Below are 21,844 nucleotides of genomic sequence, written 5' to 3'. Positions count from 1 at the left end.
TTAGGAATTAACCAATATGGAAATAGAAGTTTCATATTAAAGCATATCAACAGACCAGGAGACAGAAGAATGTTCAATGAACACTTTCTTTTCTGGATACTTTACAGGAATAGGTTCCAGAGATATTCAAGACAGAAGACAGAGGGTCTCTCTCTCTCTCTCTCTCTGTTTCTCTCTCATGACACACACACACACACACACACACACACACCACTCATAACCTATTCATTTTAGTCGAATGTATTCCCAAATATCAAAAATAGAGACTATTCCATTGGCTTGAAAATTTATAATACCTCCTCCACTCTTTCAAGGTCAAATGCTAGGATATTACAGGTGCCACAAAACCCAAATTGACCAGGGAATTTATATTTGTCACCTTGATGCAGCACAAATTTAGGGGTTTTCTTCTTGCAGCTGAGAATCACCTGATGTAGAAAAATAATTCCAGCTGGTAACAGGGCAATAATAATAAAGACTTCAGTAGAACAGTGGACCCACATCACAGGACCTTGAGGTTTACCCAGGAAGGGAATGAACGAGAACCCTCTGGTTAGGGCTATGTCATGTTGTTGTTGGCAAATCCAATGCCCATCAAACAGAAGGTTCATGTGCCCCCAACTTAGACTGAACATGTGGAATTGCTGTAGCATCAAGTACTTTCAAGAACTGTTGGTTGGGGCCGGGCGCAGTGGCTCACTCCTGTAATCCCAGCACTTCGGGAGGCCAAGGCGGGCAGATCGTCTGAGGTCAGGAGTTCAAGACCAGCCTGGCCAACATGGTAAAACCCTGTCTCTACTAAAAATACAAAAATTAGCCAGGTGTGGTGGCGGGTGCTTGTAGTCCCAGCTACTCGGGAGGCTGAGGCAGGAGAATCACTTGAACCCGGGAGGTGGAGTTTGCAGTGAGCCGAGATCACACCACTACACTCCAGCCTGGGAGACAAGAGCGAGACTGTGTCTTAAAAAAAAAAAAAAAAAGAACTATTGGTTGGAACTGCTCTGCTCCAGTGACACCAGGAACAGGTCTCCCTATTACTGCTTGCCTCACACTAGGAGGATTTGCTCCTTGGCACAGTAAGTCAGATTTCCCCAACACTCAGGTCAGAAAGTCTCTTGGTGGCACGAGGTCAGAATGCAATTGATAGAACCTCAGAACAGGTTGAAAGAAAGCAAACTACTGAAAAATACCTTGCTTCAGCAAAATATAGGGATTGACTGACGAGGGAGAAAAGCCAATACTTAATTAAAGGATTTCTAAGTGCCCATCATGGTTACAAATTAGCTATTTGTTAAATTTACCTCCCTTTTTTTTTTCTTTCCAATTTGTTGTCTTTGGAGGAGCCGTCCTAAATGCTATTTTATATTCTCTGTGGCAGCTGATAATTAAAAGTTATACACGTTCTTGTGGCTAGATTGAGCACCGTCATAGCTCAATCTAAATAGAAGGAATTATGCTAGTCTGAGGTACGAGAAACATTGGGTTTTTTGGTCTTATTTTTGGAATTAACTTACTTGGAAGTAATTTCAAACTTATAAAAAGTTGTAAGAATAAAAATAGTCCAAAGAAACCTGTATACCCTTAACCCAGATTCACCTATTCTCCACCCCTGCCCCTTTGCAAGTTTTCCACACTATGGCCCTTGATGCCAAATAGTTCAGTATGTATTTCCTAAGAATAGAAATAGTCTCTCACATAGCCATAATACAGTCACTGACTAATTGGATGCAAGATATTGGGTCCATTGTTAAGTGCAGGATTTTTTGCAAGTCATTTTTATAATATTTACTAATGTTTTGTAAATTTAGAGCCTTTTTTTTTTTTTTTTTTTTTTTGAGATGGAGTCTTGCTCTGTCACCCAGGCTGGAGTGCAGTGGCGCGATCTCGGCTTGCTACAACCTCCACCTCCTGGGTTCCAGCGATTCTTGTGCCTCAGCCTCCCGAGTAGCTGGGATTACAGGCACCCACCACCACGCCTGGCTAATTTTTTTGTATTTTCAGTAGAGACGGGGTTTCACCATGTTGGCCAGGCTGGTCTCGAACTCCTGACTTCAGGTGATCTGCCCGCCTCAGCCTCCTAAAGTGCTGGGATTGCAGGTGTTAGCCGCCACGCCCGGCCAATTTTGAGCTTTTGTGTGGGATGCCGTTTAGTTACTTGGAAACAGTTTGATTCCCTCAAGGCTTGCCTTTCAGCCTGGTTAGGCTGACTCAGACCAGAGCAGCCTTTAGTCTATGGCTAGCTTGACCCACTATTGAGGTAATACTCTTCAAAGTACACACAATGCCCAGATATTATGAGGATTCTCCACTCTGGCTATTGGAAGGATGAACTATTCTTGGCCCTGTGTGATCTCCAAGAACATTTCCACCTGATTCTTCTTGAAGATTGTTTCCCTGGTTTCTTTATACATAGTGAACGACACAGATCAGTACTAAATTGAAGATTGGAGGGAAACTCTCTGCAGGTCTCCAGAGTTCAATCTCTGGGAAGCATTCTCTTCTCTGGTCTTCTTCACTGCAAATTCTAGCCACCTTGGCCTCTCCAAATATAATACTATATATTATATATTTTATATATACTCACCATAATACTAACAAGGAGCCTCTCCAAATTCTTAACTCCAGCCCCTCAACTCAGAGATCGGGGCTCTGTTTGGGTTTCCCCTCCTTGCACTGCAGCCTGGAATCTCACTCCAGGCAGTCAGCAGAGGCAACTGTAGGGCTGGCCTTATTTGTTTCTTTTCTCTTAGTCCTATACTGCCTTATTGTCCAATGTCTGAGGACCATTATTTCACATATTTTATCTGGTTGTTTAGTTTAAGGTAAGAGGGTAAATCTGGTCCCTGTTACTTCATCCTGGCCAGAACAATATTTTTGTCTACTGTCCATATTTCAATTTTGTCAGTTGACCTAATGATGTTCTCACAGTATTTTTACTTCCCCCCTATTACAATGTATCTAGGCTCAGGTACTGTATTAGTTGTCTTTTTTTTTTTTTAGCCTCTTTTAATCTAGAATGTCTCCACAGCCTTTCTTTGTCTTTTTATGACATTGACATTTAGGAAGACTACTGCTCCTCCCCCTTTACCTTGTTTTGAGTCTATGCGATGTTTCATGATTAGACTCAGGTTAGACATTCTTGGTCAGAATACAGCACAGGTGATATTGTATCCTTCTAAGGGTATCACATCTGGAGCTATAAGATGTCCATCTCTTCTTTACTAGTGACGTTTGTTTTGGTCCCCTGGCCAAGGTGTCCAATTTTTCCATTGTATAATTACTGCTTTGCTTCTTCCCTTGCAACTAATGAGCAATCTGTGGGGAGGCACTTAAAGATCATAGAAATATCCTGCCCTTCACCAAAATTTCCCCAAGATTTAGTATCTATTGATGATTCTTGCTTGATCCAGTCTTTAACGCGATTATTGCAAAATGATCATTTTCTACATTCCCAATCCTCCACATTGACCAGTCAGCTCTTGGCATTCTACCATAAGCAACAGCCCTCCCTTTTCCCTCATTTACCCATTTATCCACCTATCTATTTATCTATTTAATCAGTATAGATTCATGAATTCCTATTTTTCCATTGGTTTATAATTCATTACTGTACTTAACTATTTTGGTGCTCAAATTTGGTGCTAAGGTTTGGCCAGTGGGAGCTCTTTCAAGCTAGTTCCTCTGTCCCTGTGGCATGTCCCCATCTTTTTTCTGATCCCTTCCTTACTTCTTGACATATCCAGATATCCCATGCTCATCTTGTATCTACCTTGCTCTATTCCAGGAATCAGCCAGAGAAACATAGTTTTAAATTGTGAAATGAACCTCTGACATACACAGTTGGCTTTATCCAAGACCAGTCTTCTAGCCCTTATGGAAATGGCAGAGGTGCAAGAGAAGAAACTGAAGCAGTACTTTTATAAGCTACCCTTGTGTCATATTTACCATTGGTCAAAGCGAGTCACATGGCTAAACTGAGATTTAAGGGGTGGGAATATATACTGTGCCTTTTCATAGCAAGATCTGTAAAGTCACAAAGGAAATGGCATGGATACTGGGAAGGATAAAGAAATTGGGTTATTAATGCAATGAAATGATCTTAATCCAGAAGAAAAGAAGAAATTCTCAGATAACCCAAGTCATTTAAAATTGTGTCCCATCCTATCAGTCATGTAGCACAATAAATTATGAAGGCATGATCTATAACACTACCTACAAAACCACTAAAACTAAAACGTTTGGAATATAAACTGAGTTATACCCTCTTCTATCTATAAAAGTTGCTCACAAGTTAGTTCACATATGGTTAATTTACATATAATTCTGAATCACAGAAGATTCATTGCCTTAGTATAATTTGTATAGCACTTTATAAGCATTAGCTGTGTTAGAGTGCATTAATAACCCTATTTCTTTATTCTTCCCAGTGTCCATGCCATTTCCTATATGACTTTACAGATCTCACAATTGAAAGGCATAGTGTATATTCCCACCCCTTAAATCTCAGTTTAGCCATGTGACTTGCTTTGGCCAATGGTAAACATGACACAAGGGTAGCTTATAAAAGTACTTCTTCAGTTTCTTCTCTTGCACCTCTGCCATTTACCATAAGAATGATATGCCTGAGTTAACACAGGAGGAAGAAGAGCAACAGGTAGCACAGAGCTAATCACCATTGCCCAACCCAGCTTAGATCAGTCATGTCCCAGACATGAGTCTAGCTTAGAGCAGCAGAACTGCCCAGGAAGCCCAGCATAGATTAGCTGAGTCCTGTACATCTATGAAAAATATATTGTTGGCTGGGCACGGTGGCTCACGCCTGTAATCCCAGCACTTTGGGAGGCCAAGCTGGGTGAATCACCTGAGGTCAGGAGTTCAAGACCAGCCTGGCCATCATGGTGAAACCCTGTCTCTACTAAAAATACAAAAATTAGCCAGGCTGGTGGTGCATGCCTGTAATCCCAGCTACTTGGGAGGCTGAGGCAGGAGAATCACTTGAACCCGGGAGGCAAAGGTTGCAGTGAGCCGAGATTGTGCCACTGCGCTCCAGTAGCCTGGGTGACAGAGTGAAACTCTGTCTTAAATATATATATACACACTCATAGATGGGAATTGAACAATGAGAACACATGGACACAGGAAGGGGAACATCACACTCTGGGGACTGTTGTGGGGTGGGGGAGGGGGGAGGGATAGCATTAGAAGATATACCTAATGCTAAATGACGAGTTAATGGGTGCAGCACACCAGCATGGCACATGTATACATATGTAACTAACCTGCACATTGTGCACATGTACCCTAAAACTTAAAGTATAATAATAATTAAGAAATAAAATAAAATAAAATAAAAAACTCTCCAAAGGCTTCCCAGTCACAAAAGTCAAAAATATATATATATATGACTATACATGTATATATATGAGTATATATGTGTATATACATACATATATACACATATATGTATATATACACATATATGTATATACATACATATATACACATATATGTATATATACACATATATGTATATATATAGTCATATGCTACAAAGGCCTTGTGATTGTCATGAGGCAAATGTTAACCAATATATTAGCTAATATAATCCTTGATATCCCTCATTAGATAGGTAAAATGGATATCATTATTCCTACTTTACAGATGTGGAAGTGAGACTCATAGAAGTCAAATGCAAATGATTTTATCATAGTCTTACAGCAAGTAGGTGGAAGAACATCATTTCAGACCCAGGGTTTTTGGCATTCGATTCCAGTGATCTTTCCACTGCATCTCTTGGTAAAATTGCCTTGAAGAATGGAGTTTAAGGGCATTCCTATGGAAGTCACATGTTCAGTCAAGGATCCTATGACAAATGGTTGCTGAGCTGCACTTCAGCTGGGCCACCTAAGACTTCAGCTGCTTCACGCTTCTTACCTGGAAACCAACAAACTTGGGGCAGAGAGCAGAGTAGGTAAGAGCTAGGCGGCATGTCATTATAATTGGTCACAGTCATAGCCAATTTATTTTCCATTCTTGAAGCTGTAACCATTTGAGTTCAAGTTGCAACTTAGTACAAAATGAAAAGCATATCCATGTTCTTTTAAGAACTACCTACTTCATTTTAAAACAACAATGACCAAACAAAATAAGAACTATGGAATTGTAATTAAAGCCTAGAGTTTGATAAAACCGAGTTGGTATTATAGTTATGAGCCACACAAGATGTTTCAGTCAACAAAGAACTGCATATACAATGGTAGTCCCATAAGATTATAATACCGTATTTTTACTGTACCTTTCTATGTTTAGCTATGTTTAGATACACAAATATTTACCGTTGCCTATAGTATTCAATTCAGTAACTATACAAGTGTGTAGCCTAGGAGCAACGGGCTATACCATATAGCCTAGGTATGTAGTAGGCTCTACCATCTAGGTTTGTGTATGTACACTCTAGGATGTTCACACAATGACAAAATCATCTAAGGATGCATTTCTCAGAATGTGTCCCCATCGCTAAGCCATAGATGACTGTATTTCTTAATGTCTTCCCCTGGCAAAATCATTAAAAATAAATATAAGTTCTCCTTTGCACTGCCATTAAAGAACTCAAATTTCCTTTAACTTAGGAAATATCAACAATCGCATTAGTTCAGAATTGACAAATTGGCCAGATCATATTACTCACTTGATACTTATCAAATTACAGATTCCTGGTCCCTACCACAGACCTACTTAATAATGTCCAGGTGAGGAATCCAGGAATTTTTAGTTTGATCAAGTAATAGGTGATTCTTAAGCTCAGCCAAGTTTGCATTTAGCTGATGCAGAGACAAAAAAAAGGCTATATAAGTTGTGATTTTAAATATAGTTATAGTTCTGATGCTTTAAGAAACTCATCGAACTTCCCTGGATCTCAGTGTTCTTATCTGTAAAATGGGGACATTGGATCAGCTCTGTCTAGAAGAGGTAAATAGAGATAACAGAAGGGACTGGAGCTTTAAAGTATTGGGTAGCAATCCTGACAGTATATTAGAATCCCTGGGAAACTTTTGAAAGTTACTGATGCCCAGGTACCACCCTAGGCCAATTAAACAGAATTTTTGAGGGTGGTTCCACATGTTGCTAGTTTTAAAATCTCCCCAGGTGACTTTAATGAATAGCCATGATCACAAACTACTGCTTTAAAGGCTGACCCCAACCACATTGAGCCAGGATGATTTTGATTAGTCTCCCTGCACCTGCTTCCTTGTCTATAACCTGGGAAGCTGATACAGTTTGGATATTTGTCCCCTCAAAATCTCATGTTGAAATTTGATCCCCAATGTTGATACTGGTTGGTGGGAGGTGTTAGGGTCATGAGGGCGGATCCCTCACTAATGGTTTAGGATTTAATGTTTTCATTTCCTGTTCACTCACTGGTTTTCTTGTGTACAGTTACCCAGGAGTAACGTTTTTGCCATAGACTGTGAGTCTTGCAGACTGGCTCAGCTTGTCCTGCCAGCCCAAAGGCACATGTCTACTGGTCTCTTCCCAGGTGGTGATTTTTTCCTCTACTCCATGAGAAAGTTATAAGGTAGATAAAATATGTCTTCGTAGCCCCACAAGATCCTTTTGTACCCTCAGTGAGATCCTCTTTCTCACCTTCCTCGGACACCCTATGCTTTATTTCCTCCCATCCCCACCCACTCATTAAAAAAAAAAAATCTCCCCTCAAAAAAAAAAAGCAGGTTCTCAGAAAGGATTTGAAATTCATTTACTATTTTAAGAGATTCAAAGATCTTCTGAAATCTGTCCATGTATCCTGTAGTTTAAAACCTCTGCCCAGACTCAAAATTTCAGATGTCAAGTCAGGGCAGAGGTATTTTTGGAGTAGGGCCCCTGAAATCATGTGAGTAGCTGCCTAGTTGACCTGCTGACAAAGGCCTCTATCTCAGTCTGGCCTGTGCACATGCCCCTGTGCATGTTTCAGGATTCCAGTCCCAACCCTAGGATGTCCAGATAGCCCCTAGACATGTTAGATCACGAAGGGTCCCAGCAAGCCTTCCAACAGTTGAGGTCCCAAGGGTATCCTCGGGTTCTCTCTGCAAAGCTAAATATTTTGTCGATGTGGCAAATGGCCACAATTATTGAGCCAACAAGGTAGCATGAGCCAAGATGCTAAGTCTGAGGTAGCTGACCTTCCACCCTGACACTGCAGCAATGATGAGACTCCTCCTGGTCATGCTATGTGGTTCTAAGGCCAGGCAAAGAGAGGCTGGGAACTGTAAACCAAGCTGGTAAACTGCAATGTTTATGTGCCCAGAGCACAAATTTAGGCACAGGGATATTTCTGAAGCCAGTCTTAATTCCTGAAAGTTTGGAAAATCTTGTGAGGCTTGTGTGTACACATGTCTGGGTAACTAGGGCAGTTCAATTTGTCCTATGTTAACCTCCAACCATGCCCCCGCCCCCACCAATTCCCCCAGAGTCAGTCCTTTGTTCCAGATTGGTTATCCATTTACCCACAAGTCCCAGGTCTCTGGTCGCCATTATTGTTTTTCTCACCTGGACCCCTCTCTTCCAGGGCCATAGGCAAAACACACTTTCCCAAATATTCTCCCTTCCTTGTTTTTGATTCAAGCAAAAACGACTTACAAGAGAATTGAACACTTTTGCCATTAGTAACCACCAGAAAACACATTGAGCTTCAAATTATTCAATAAATTTTGACAGAAAAAAGTCAATTGTGGTTGTCTCTGGTTTTCACTGAAATGGGAGTGGTCTGTCTTAGAAGTAGACCCCACCCAAAGACCAGCCTCACAACTTCATATGGCCCCTTCCATCAGGGAGAGAGAGGCCCCCACACCTCCCCCTTCATCCCCATCCATGGAGATGTGGGTCCTTTAGGTGACCCATTAGGAGCCATTGGTACTGAATATTCCAGAATGAAAAATCATGTTTGGCCCACTTGGTTATCTTCATAGTTAAAAAGGGACTATCTAATTAAATAGTTTCTTTTTAATTATGTCTGGCATAATTTATACCATTCAAAAGGTTCAAAAAATAAAGAGTGAAAAGTAAACTTTTGCTGACAAAGAACTGTTATCCTCCAAAATATACAAAGAACTCTTAAGACTCAACAATAAGGAAATGAACAACCTGATTAAAATATGAGCAAAAGACTTGAATGGATACCTCACCAGAAAAGATATACACATGGCAAATAACCATATGAAAAGATGCTCAACATGTATGTCATCTGGGAATTGTAAATTAAAACAAGGAGGCCCAGCACCAGTGGCTCATGCATGTAATCAGCACTTTGGGAGGCCTAGATGGGCAGATCACTTGAGCCCAGGAGTCCAAGACCAGCCTGGGCAACATGGTAAAACCCCTTTTTTACAAAAAAGCACAAAAATTAGCTGGGCATGGTGGCATGGGCCTGTGGTCCCAGCTACTTGGGAGACTGAGGTGGGAGGATCGCCTGAGCCTGGGAGGTCAAGGCTGCAGTGAGCAGTGATCGTACCACTGCACTCCAGCCTGGGCAACACACCAAGACCCTGTCTCAAACAAAAAACAAAACAAAAACAAAGAGATACCACTACACACCTATTAGGATGGCCAAAATTCAAAACACTGAAAATACCAAATGCTGGCAAGTATGTGGAGCAACAGAAACCCTCATTTATTGTGGGTAGGAGTGTACAGTCACTTTGGAAGAGAGTTTGGCAGTTTCTCACAAAACTATACTCTTACCATACAATCCAGCAATCACACACCTTGGTATTTACCCAAGTGAGTTGAAAACTCATGTTCACACCAAAACCTGCACAAGAATGTTTATAGCAGCTTTATTCATAATTGCCAAAACTTGGAAGCAACCAAGATGTCTTTCAGTAGGCGAATGGATAAACTGTGGTGTATCTATACAATGAAACACTATTCAGCACTGAAAAGAAATGAGCTATCAAACCATTAAAAGACATGGAGGAATCTTAAATGCATATTGCTAAGTGAAAGAATCCAGTGTGAAAAAGCCACATACTGTATGATTCCAACTACATGATGTTCTGAAAAAGGCAAAACTATGGAGACAGTAAAAAGATCAATGTTTGTCAGGGGTTAGGGAGAGGAAGGGATAAATAGAGCACAGAGGATTTTTAGGGTAGTGAAACTATTCTGTATGATTCTATAATGGTAAATAGATGTCATTATACATTTGTACAAACTCATAGAATGTACAACACCAACAGTGAACCCTGATGTAAATTCTGGGCTTTGATTGATAATGATGTGTCAATGTAGGTTCATCAGTTGTAACAAATGTATCACCCTGGTGTGGGATGTTGATAGTGGGGGAGGTTAAGGGGTGGGGGGCAGGGGGATGGGAACTATACTTTTTACTCAATGTTGCTGTGAACCTAGAACTGCTTTTTTTCTTTCTTTCTTTCTTTCTTTTTTTCTTTTTTCTTTTTTTTTTTTTTTGAGATGGAGTCTCGTTCTGTCGCCCAGGCTGGAGTGCAGTGGCATGATCTCGGCTCACTGCAAGCTCTGCCTTCCGGGTTCACGCCATTCTTCTGCCTCAGCCTCCCGAGTGGCTGGGACTACAGGCACCCACCACTGCGCCCAGCTAATTTTTTGTAATTTTTTTAGTAGAGACGGGGTTTCACTGTGGTCTCGATCTCCTGACCTCATGATCCGCCCACCTCGGCCTCCCAGAGGGCTGGGATTACAGGCGTGAGCCACCGCGCCCGGCCTAGAACTGCTTTTTAAGAAAGACTATAAAAAAGAAAAACAAGGAGTCAGATGCTTGCAAAAAAAAAACAGGAAACCTTCATCCTTCCCCCTACCCTACCATCCTGTCTCTTAGGGGATCAGTCCCCAACATCCAGCGGGACGTTTTAAATCGAGAGATATTTCAAAGGTTTCATCTAGAAATCTGGCTGATTAAGCCACCAAACTTTTGTTCACAATTGACTAAAGTTCAATGGCTTCTTTCCTTTTATTTTCTTTGGTAACACTCTGATGGGTTAGTGAGCAGTGAAATGGCCAACAGGTAGCAATTTCAGGGTATGAGAGTCAAGGGACATGCATAATCCATCACAGAGGAACCTCCCTGTGATAACTGGGAGGAGACCTCTAAGAACTACACCTACAATTGATAGATCCAACTGAGATTGATGCTAAGGAGTAGGGCGAGCCTTAGATAAAAATGATTGAAGTCTACGTTTCTCTTACCCTTTCAGGTACTCCCTCCCTCTTCCCCCAGACAAAAACTCTTCAAATTAATGTGTTTTCTCTTCTAGGTCATTTTAATGTCATTCAACAAATACTTACTATTGGATATAGGGAGGAAGAGAGAAACAGAAGAGTTGAGGATGATTCCAAGGTTTTTAGTCTGAGCAACCGGAAAGATGAAGTTGTCGCTTCCTGAGATGGGGAAGGCTGCTTGGGTAGCTTTGCACTGTGTCAACTTGGCTAAGCTGGAACTATGTTTCCTAGAATTGCCTTTCCTCTGGACCTGTCTCCTGAACTAGACTCATAACATCATGAGTATTATATGATTCTGGGGTGTAGGGCTGGCCAAAAGAGAAATTTTTATGAGATCTGGAAGTCAGGATTGAAGCAGCAGCCATTACATTCTGAAGTTCAGTGTCAGGTACCAGGCACCACTGCAGCTCACACATGTTGCTCATCTACTGGCTCACCTTGATGGGAGCTGGGGAGTAGGCAGTAGCTGGGTCCACAGCTCCCCGAGCTCCCGCTGGATATCCTCCTTCAGCTTTTCTGAGTCCTGGGCCAGGTGCCTGTGCACCTCCATGGCAAAGGGAGCCAGTTCCTTCTGCAAGTCACCTGAATCATCAAGGTTAGAGGCAATGAGAGCCAGACTCAGGTTTGTCCTCGCTGGTTCCAGTTAGCCCTTGTGTGTTCCAGATGGTCCTTGTTCTCGTGCTTCATGCCCAGCTTTTCTTCCTTGCTGCTTGCTCTACTGACCCCCAGTGGTATCAGGTTCATGCCCAGATGCAGAAGCAACAGCCCTCCATAGACTTCTTCACCAGCTTCCCTTTGTGATCCCTGGTTAATGACTTTTCTCCGACCTTCCAATTGTCCTCTTCTACACATTTACTTCCCTAGAGTCTCCCATGATTTGTGGGGTCTGGTCACTATAAGCAAATGTAATTCCATATTACTTATAGTGATTCCAATTCCTAATTGAACCCCACTGATACTCTGCCAAAGGAGCAAGTTTGGGTAGGAGATAAGGAATTCAGTTTGGACATGTCAAATTGAAAATTCCCATTCAGCAGTCAGGGGGAGATTTTGAATAGGAAGCTTGAGGTTATGAGTCTGTAGTTCAGGGGAGAGGTCCAGGCTGGAGCTATACATTTGGAAACAATTAGGGTGTAGATGGTATCTAAAGCCATAAGACCAGATCAGGTCATCAAATGACTGAGTGTAAACAGAGAAAAATTGTCTAAAGACCAAGTCCAGGGATGCTGTGACATTAAGAAAACAAAGGGCAGATAACATACCCTGAAAGAACAAATACTAAACGAAGACCAAAGATAAATTATTGAAATGAGCAAAGGTTCTTAACTGTTGAATAAATCTAGAAAATTTGGAAACGGTTATTGACATTTACCAGGCAGACGAACAAAAATATCTTTGCTAGTTTATCTTTTTAAAGATAACTTCTAAAGATTTAATGATGTTTTTGTTTGCATCTATCCCACTGGCCATGGGCTGTTTTTATTAATCAGGTCCAATGGCAGATTTAGAGCATTAGCAAAATAATTCAGGGCCAACCATAACAGCCATTGCAGTAAAAACAAAAATAACATTTTAAAAATTACATCTATCATTTGAACTATCCTAGAAATTGAGGTGTAAAGTGTTTTGTGGTTTAGAGATTGCTGCTTTATTTCTCCAGACCTGGTTTTGTGATACCACAGGGTGGTGGTTCTTAACCAGGGATGATTTTGTCCCCCAGGGAACATTCGACAATGTATGGAGACATTTTTGATTGTCATAAATGGGAGGGGGCTGCTACTGGCATATAGTGGGTAAAGGCCATGGATGCTATTAAAAATCCTACAATGCACAGGACAGCCCCCATGACAAATGGGAATAATACAGAGAGGGAGAAACCCTGTCTTAGGGTCTGGCTACTTAGAGAGCAGAATGAAAGTCTTAACAGAACAAAATCCAATTTCATTTACTTTTCAGTAAAATGGTTAAAGGATGGGCAAGTGGAAGAAAGGGAAGGGGGATAGAGTTCGAGAAAAGAAAAAGAGGGAAAAAGAGGAAGGGAGAAGATTAATATGCTGTGCAGCACTTATGGGTTGTGAGACGCTCTTAAATCCAGTAAACAACTCTTAGCAGATGTGGAAGCACTGAATGATGTAACAGGCTATGGAAAGTGATCTTCACTCAATCTCAGAGCTACAATGTTACCTAAGGTTTGCTTTACTATAGCTGGGGCCTGATCACATGAGAAATACAAAATGTCAGAGCAAGTGATGAAGGGTTAACCAGGAGGCAACGGTATCTTCAGCTTCTGCAGTCTTTGGGCCCTGTATTTTCAAATTCTCTGCTGGTCCCTCTAATTAACGGCAGCAGGGAAGAGGTGGCAAAGATCTAGACCTCAATGGGTATAGAACAAAGTAGTTTGCTAATTGTAAATTAGGACAATTATCTTGCAATTAATTGAATGTTCTTATTCCTGTAGCAAATCTTAGCATGGCCATGAATTTTTCTCAGCTTGTGCTATTCTCTGCTGTGCTGCTACAGGGGAGGGCTGCAGTTGAAGTTCTTATAATCAACCAGTGTGCTCATTAGCGTGCTTGGAAGGCCTGAAGGATGGTGTGCACTCAGAGGAATTAAAAAAAATTAATCTTGTGGAAAGGCCTGGTAATTAGGCAGCTCAAGTGAAGGGAATGGCCAAGCCATTATAAGCACTGTCAGGCCTAGTAATGCATGTTGTAACACACACACAGGTTCACAACCTCTTCCAGTGTACCTGTGGCCCAGGCAGCCTTGGGGTCTTCCCTCTGGGGAGTCAAGAGTGGGTTACATCCTCCATTTTTGGCCTTGTTGGCTTTAATACATGGGGAAAAAAAAGCTTTACATGAAATTTCCCATTTCACTTGGATGGAATACAAATTCACTTCTCCATATGCCCAGATATATGACATAGCACATTATCTACAAAATTAAGAATGAATGGGGCCGGGCTTGGTGGCTCATGCCTATAAGCCCAGCACTTTGGGAAGCCAAGGCAGGTGGATCACTTTGAGGTCAGGAGTCCAGACCAGCCTGGCCAACATGGCAAACACTGTCTATACTAAAAATACAAAAATTACCCAGCTGTGGTGGTGCACACCTGTAGTCCCAGCTACAAGGAAGGCTGAGGCAGGAGAATTGCTTGAACACAGGAGGAAGAGATTGCAGTGAGCCGAGATCGTGCCACTGCACTCCAGCCTGGGTGACAGAGCGAGACTCAGTCTCAAAAAAAAAAAAACAAAGAATGGCCGATTTCTCCCACTTATCTTCAGTCCTAAATGTAGCTAATGCTGCGAGTGCCCTGTCCATCTCCCCTTGGCACTCACCATTCTGCACACACAGACAGAGTCTTACTGCAAGCACCTGTGACTCTGTCTGAGAACATCCTCAAGCCACATCAGCATGGGTGGCCCCTGTATGTGGCAACCAGAAGTGTCAGGAAATAATGCTCCCAGCACTGTCCTAAGCCAATGAGAAAGAAGTGGATGAATAAATACCCCAGCTTCTTTGCCTCTAGGGAAGAACAATCTGAGGCTTATTCTGTACTGTCTTCCAAGGTCCCCAGCATGGACCCGTTGTTCGGAGCTGCTCGTGCTCAGGAATACATCTTTCATTGTCTGTTTTCCCATCTCTGACTCAGCTCCCCTTTCTGTCACCAATGCTCCTAAGGATTAGCACCCAAAGAAACTACTCCGACTCAAATCCTCTCCTCCGGGAATGCTTTTGGGGAAACCCAAGTGAAGACACAGGCAATTCACCAGCTGAAGATCGAGTCCATCCCATGGCAGGGCGGGCAGCTATACCTCGCTAATAAGTGAGATGCACCCTGGGATATCAGCGGAGGGAGGGGCAGAATTTAGATCACACTCATGAGTCAGAAAAACAGGCTATGGAGTAGATCTCCCCAGAAAAGCATTATTGATCTTGTCCAATAAAACAAACAAACTGGGAGATTTCAAGGCAACAAAGTTAATGGAAAACAATGTCCCATAAATTACCTAAGACTGAATGATATTGCTGCAAATCCATCTTTAGGATCTTAGCTAAGGTCCACAGTTTACTCTAATCATTGAAAATTTATTGCCATCACCTGGACAATTGTTCTCGTCCTTATCAGGTGCAGATCACCTTGTAGAAATGAATGGTTTCATGTCTCTCTACCATCCTGACCTGCAATCCATAGACAATGTAATGACCCACCAGGTAATTTTTTAATCTGTAGGTGCCCTAACTCAACACATGGAGAAATAAAAGGTGAGTAATTATGTAAATGAACGTCATGTACTGGGGCATCCACATGAACACCCCCAGGCGGGAGCTTACTGGACGACAACATGAAGAATCCTGACGCTTGCCACAAACCTGTGGCATCTCCGGGCATGGAAGCACTGCTAATGCGGGCTCATTCCACAGCCCAGTGGCTGATACCAGCAGCAGTGCTGCCACTGATGGCAAGAGATTCCAAAAGTGCCAACAATTGTTGAAGTTTCCGCCAAGACCAGTGACAACTTCCCATGATTTCCCAACAGTGGTATTCCTGTGGAAACTGATGTCTATGCGCGGTACGAAAGATGTGTTTATACTGTCCTTAGTGGCTCGTGCTTTTGCATGTACGCTTTCAAGGTGAAATGGCAAGTAGTCGAGTGCTGGCGCGGGAAGCAGACCCGGAAGTGCAGCGAGTGAGCCTCGCGCCCAGGAAGCCAGAGAAGCAGGGGGCGCCTGGAATCTGCGGTGTGCGGCAAGTGCGCACGCGCGCAGACGGCGCGCGCAGTAGCTGACCCCGGCCCTCCCGTTCATTTCCGGTGCAGCACTAAGAGACGCGAAGCCCAGGCCACGACAATCACCCCTCAGGTACCGATGTTTTCAGAAACCCTCAAACAGATTGCGTAGCGCTTCCCTGGGGGCAGTCTCTGGGCAGGTGCCCAGACGCGCCTAGAAGCTGACCCCGGCCCTCCCGCTCACTTCCGTTCCAGGCCTCAGAGACGCGAAGCCCGGCCACGACGACGACCCCTCAGGTACCGATGTTTTCAGAAACCCTCAAACAGATTGGGTAGCGCTTCCCTGAGGGCAGGTTTCTGGGCAGGTGCCCAGACGCGCCTAGAAGCTGACCCCGGCCCTCCCGCTCACTTCCGGTCCAGGCCGCAGAGACGCGAAGTCCGGCCACGACGACGACCCCTCAGGTACCGATGTTTTCAGAAACCCTCAAATAGATTGGGTAGCGCTTCCCTGGGGGCGGGTTTCTGGGCAGGTGCCCGTGTTGAACTCAGTGTGGACTTGCGGCGTCTTGCGGGCCTGTAGATTAATATGACAGCCGTGATTCCACCCTGCTTCACCAACGCACATGCGTTTTCTCTCCTCTTAGGGGCCCTGTTTTCTGTTACAATGGATCGAGATTTAGAACAGGCTCTGGATCGCGCAGAGAATATCACTGAAATTGCCCAACAGAGACGTCCTAGAAGGAGATACTCACCTAGGGCGGGAAAAACTCTGCAGGAAAAACTTTATGACATTTATGTTGAAGAATGTGGAAAAGAGCCTGAGGATCCTCAGGAATTGAGAAGCAATGTAAACTTGTTAGAAAAGCTTGTTAGGAGAGAGTCCTTGCCATGTTTACTGGTCAATCTATACCCAGGCAATCAGGGGTATTCTGTGATGCTCCAGAGAGAAGATGGGTCCTTTGCAGAGACCATTCGGCTGCCTTATGAAGAAAGGGCATTGCTGGACTACTTGGATGCAGAAGAATTACCCCCTGCTTTGGGTGATGTCCTGGATAAAGCTTCGGTTAACATTTTTCATAGTGGGTGTGTCATAGTAGAAGTTCGTGACTACAGGCAGTCCAGTAATATGCAACCTCCTGGTTACCAAAGCAGGCATATTCTTCTACGTCCAACCATGCAGACTTTAGCTCCTGAGGTGAAGACGATGACAAGAGATGGCGAGAAATGGAGCCAGGAAGACAAATTTCTGCTTGAGAGTCAACTGATCTTAGAGACAGCTGAACCACTGTGTCTTGATCCTTCTGTAGCAGTTGCCTGCACTGCAAACAGGCTGCTGTACAACAAGCAAAAGATGAATACCGACCCGATGGAACAGTGCCTCCAGAGGTATTCGTGGTCCTCTGTAAAGCCACAGCAGGAGCAGTCTGACTGTCCACCTCCTCCTGAGCTGAGAGTGTCGACTTCTGGCCAAAAAGAAGAAAGAAAAGTAGGTCAGCCTTGTGAGCTGAACATTGCTAAAGCAGGAAGTTGTGTAGACACGTGGAAACGCACACCCTGTGATTTGGCCGTGCCTTCAGAAATGGATGTGGAGACACTTGCTAAAGGGTATCAGTCCGTCACAGCTGCTGACCCACAGCTCCCAGTCTGGCCAGCCCAGGAGGTAGAAGACCCTTTCAGACATGCATGGGAAGCTGGCTGTCAGGCCTGGGACACCAAGCCAAACATCATGCAGTCGTTTAATGATCCGCTTCTCTGTGGTAAAATACGGCCACGTAAAAAAGCCAGGCAGAAGAGCCAGAAGTCTCCCTGGCAGCCCTTCCCAGATGACCATTCAGCTTGTCTCAGGCCTGGGTCAGAGACTGATGCTGGGAGGGCAGTGAGTCAGGCCCAGGAATCAGTGCAGAGCAAAGTCAAAGGTCCAGGCAAGATGTCACACAGCTCCAGTGGCCCAGCCAGTGTCAGTCAGCTCTCTTCATGGAAAACACCAGAACAGCCTGATCCTGTGTGGGTCCAGTCTTCAGTATCGGGTAAGGGAGAGAAACATCCACCTCCCCACCCCCAACTTCCCTCAAGCTCAGGAAAGATTTCCTCAGGTAACAATTTTCCCCCACAACAGGCAGGCAGCCCTCTTAAGCGTCCATTTCCTGCTGCTGCTCCTGCTGTAGCTGCTGCTGCTCCTGCTCCTGCTCCTGCTCCTGCTGCTGCTCCTGCTTTAGCTGCTGCTGCTGTGGCGGCGGCAGCGGGCGGGGCGGCACCAAGTCATTCTCAGAAGCCCTCTGTGCCTCTTATTAAAGCTAGCAGGCGCCGTCCAGCTGCCCGGCGCCCCACCAGATTCGTAAAAATAGCCCCAGCCATTCAGGTCCGGACAGGCTCCACTGGCCTAAAGGCCACCAACGTGGAGGGCCCAGTCCGGGGAGCCCAGGTTTTGGGGTGCAGTTTCAAGCCTGTGCAGGCCCCTGGCTGGGGTGCCCCCGCTCCTGCAGGAATCAGTGGCAGTGGCCTTCAGTCCTCAGGAGGTCCACTACCAGATGCAAGGCCCGGTGCAGTGCAGGCATCTTCTCCAGCACCCCTTCAGTTTTTCCTAAATACTCCGGAAGGTCTCAGGCCTCTGACACTCCTCCAGGTTCCGCAGGGCTCGGCGGTTCTGACCGGCCCGCAGCAGCAGTCCCATCAGCTGGTTTCCCTGCAGCAGCTCCAGCAGCCCACAGCTGCTCACCCTCCTCAGCCAGGGCCACAGGTTTCCGCACTAGGTTTGAGCACGCAAGGGCAGGCCTTCCCTGCTCAGCAACTTCTTAATGTGAACCTCACTGGAGCAGGTAGTGGTCTGCAGCCCCAGCCCCAGGCTGCTGTGTTGAGTCTGCTTGGCTCTGCCCAGGTTCCTCAGCAGGGTGTCCAGCTCCCCTTTGTCTTGGGGCAGCAGCCACAGCCGCTGCTGCTGCTGCAGCCACAACCACAGCCACAGCAGATCCAGCTCCAGACACAGCCTTTGAGAGTCCTGGAGCAGCCAGTGTTTTTGGCAACAGGCGCTGTTCAGATAGTGCAGCCACATCCAGGTGTGCAAGCAGGGAGCCAGTTGGTAGGTCAGAGGAAGGGAGGCAAGCCAACCCCTCCAGCGCCCTGAGGCTTGTGGTAGTTTGTTCTCTTTTAAAAGCATGGGAGCACTGACCCACATGAATTCCCAGTTTTTACTTGAGTTTTGTTTTTTTTCTCATGTTTTGGTATTTTACATTTTAAAATACACACTTTACACAGAAGCACAATCCACCGATTTTTATTTAGAAACAGGAAGTGATTTCCTAAAGGGGCATTGTTTTGCTTAAGTTACTCCTTTTGTTGTCATTGCTGTTGATATAATTATTTTTAATATAGTATTTTAAAGTGTCCAAATCCTAACCAGGTTGAGCATAAATTTGTGAAGCATATTTCTCTAGAGTCATAAAATGGCAGTACCAACAATGTTAATATTTTAACAAGATTTTAATTTTAAGTTAATATTTTAACAAGAAGAGCGCAATTTAAAATGTTTAATGGTGATAAAAACATATAATCTAAAATGGACCACCTTCACTATTTTAAGTGCCCAGTGCAATAGTATTAAGTCCATCCCCACGGTTGTGCCGCAGATCTCAAGACCATCTTGCAACACTGAAACTCATGCCCATTGAACACCAGCTCCCCATTCTCCCTCATCCAGTCCCTGGCAGCCATTGTTCTACTTTCTTTCTCTATGAGTTGACTACCCTGGCCATTTCATGGAAGTGGAATCATATGGCATTTGTCACTTGGTGAGTGGCTTATCTCACTTGGCATAATGTCCTCATGATTTATCCCTGCTGTCTCATGTGATGTGAAGGTCATTGCTTTTTTAAAATGGTCTCACTGTACATAATATATATGAATGTGACCTATGAACTCTGAGAAACCTCTTTCAGAAGAAAGAGTGTAATCGTATTTACATTAATAGGTTTATGCACAATATATGGAATGGAATTATTACACATTCATTTTGAAAAATGAAAAGAAAGTACAGTACAGTGATGCTTGTCACACTGCGATTGAGTACACAGGAGACCTCCAAAGCTGTGGAATGGAATTAGTGGCAGATTTGCTTGTGTGACAGTCCCCTGCCCTTTCAAAGGCCCTGTCTGCACCTAGGGCTCCACAGAGCAAGGCTTTCTCACTGGCTTTGAAAAGGCTCTTTTTGGATGTTTTGTGTGCTCTCTTTATAAAATCATTTACATTTTTTGTAGGTTGTTTGCAAGAAACATTTAGTGAAACATTTGAAAATCCATTTTATTGGTTTGCTTTTCAAATATCTGTAGCCTTGTTTCTTAAGTAGAACCCCCGTCTTTTTCTTTGTCTTTTTCTCTTTGTTGATGCATCATCATCAGTTGTTCAGCTGTTTCTGCTCCCTCATTTTTTCCCTTGTTCCAGTGAGACTCAAAGAACCATGAAGTTTTGTGCCCCTTTATCTTCCCTTTCTTTTTTCTTTTTTAACAACTAAGGGGTAATCACAGAACAACCAACCATTGTAAAGTACAATTGTAAAGTGGCATTTAGTACATTCATGGTGTTGTACAACTACCCCTTCTGTTTCCAAAACATTTTCATCACCCACCAAGCAATCTCTGTACCCATTAAGCACTAGCGTGTCATCTTCACACTCCCAGCCTCTGGCAACCACCAATTTGCTTTCTGTTTCTATGGATTTACCTAAATATTTCCTGTAAATGTAGTCATACAGTATGTGATCTTTTGTGTCTGGCCTCTTTCACTCGGCATAATGTTTTTGAAGTTCTTCCATGTCGTAAAATGTATTGCTAATTCATTCCTTTCTGTGGTTCGATAACATTTCATTGTTTGTATATAGCACATTTTTGTTTATTCTGATGATGGACACTTGGGTTGTTTCTACCTTTTGGGCGCTGTGCATAGAGCTGCTGTCAACTTTCATGTACAAGCATCTGTTCTAGCACCTCATATTTTGCTCTGTTAAAACCTTGAAGGGTACCCTATGTAATATTAGTTTTTCTAGGTACACATGTACATTTCTCTGTTTTTTGCCTTAACAAAATAGAAGGAGATTTGATCTGGCATTCCAAAAGACATCAGTAAAGAGACAGGTATCCAGTGAATCTTACTTGATGAACCCTTTTACTAATGTGCTACCGATGCTGTTAAAGATTTGACCAACTTCAAGCAAACACGTCGAATTTCCTGAGTGACACCAAGTCCATCAGAGCAGCCTGGACATAATTGGGAATGGTGCCTGCACTTTTAAGAGGCGAACGAGTGCAATGACCAGTTGTAGAGAAGAGTTTATGCATGGCCTTCGGAGCTAAGCAGTGACCTGAATTCAGTATGTCACCAAATTTGGTGTGCTTTCTCCTTTGCCTGCTGCTTCTTTCAAGTAGGACATGGAGACAACAGCCAAATTTGTGCTTTAGTGATGTGACCTTCCCTTCCCAGGCAGGCAAATAAATTTAGTTTTGTTTCTGATTATCATTTGGTGGTCTTTATTTCCTTATAATGATCCTCAAAACAGTTGATAATTGGATGCAACTGCCACAATGATGAAGAGAAAAGAATATAACCCTTGAAATAAAACCCTAGAGTATGTATTTATTTAAACACCTATATAAGGAGGATTTTCCACAATAATGTTGGAGATGGGGGAGAAGACAGACCAAAGAAAAGTAAAAATGCCTCTTTAGGACCTAGATGGTATTCAACCCTCATCTCATTGTGTCCTTCAGTAATTTAAGCTAGATTTACAGAATAATGAAATGTCAATAGATGAGTACGCAATAGAAAGAATGAGAAATAGGTTGGGGCAAAAGTAAGTGTGGTTTTTGCCATTA

At 43.5% G+C, this 21,844-nt stretch overlaps 1 protein-coding gene across 2 annotated transcripts; it reads left to right on the top strand.

Annotated features, from left to right (window-relative positions):
- The first annotated feature begins 15,888 nt into the window (after positions 1 to 15,888).
- LOC473534 (SUPT20H like 2) lies at positions 15,889 to 21,485 on the top strand. Of its 2 annotated transcripts, XM_054676877.1 has the most exons (4): positions 16,057 to 16,116; positions 16,239 to 16,280; positions 16,404 to 16,445; positions 16,628 to 21,485. In XM_054676877.1, the coding sequence occupies exon 4, from the start codon at positions 16,648 to 16,650 to the stop codon at positions 19,102 to 19,104; it is 2,457 nt and encodes an 818-aa protein (XP_054532852.1). In that variant the 5' UTR covers positions 16,057 to 16,116; positions 16,239 to 16,280; positions 16,404 to 16,445; positions 16,628 to 16,647; the 3' UTR covers positions 19,105 to 21,485. The 2 variants fall into 2 exon arrangements, with proteins under 2 accessions (XP_016799812.3, XP_054532852.1); XM_016944323.4 differs by having other exon boundaries at positions 15,889 to 16,116; positions 16,239 to 16,445.
- The last annotated feature ends 359 nt before the right edge of the window (positions 21,486 to 21,844 follow it).

Source organism: Pan troglodytes, chromosome X (assembly GCF_028858775.2).
Source record: "Pan troglodytes isolate AG18354 chromosome X, NHGRI_mPanTro3-v2.0_pri, whole genome shotgun sequence".
Lineage (NCBI taxonomy): Eukaryota > Metazoa > Chordata > Mammalia > Primates > Hominidae > Pan > Pan troglodytes.
The sequence above is the reverse complement of the archived record's forward strand: the minus strand, read 5'-3'. Positions and strand labels throughout refer to the sequence as shown.

Coding starts and splice junctions, on each gene's coding strand:
- LOC473534 (XM_016944323.4), top strand. CDS start 16,648: ATGGATCGAGATTTAGAACAGGCTCTGGATCGCGCAGAGAATATCACT.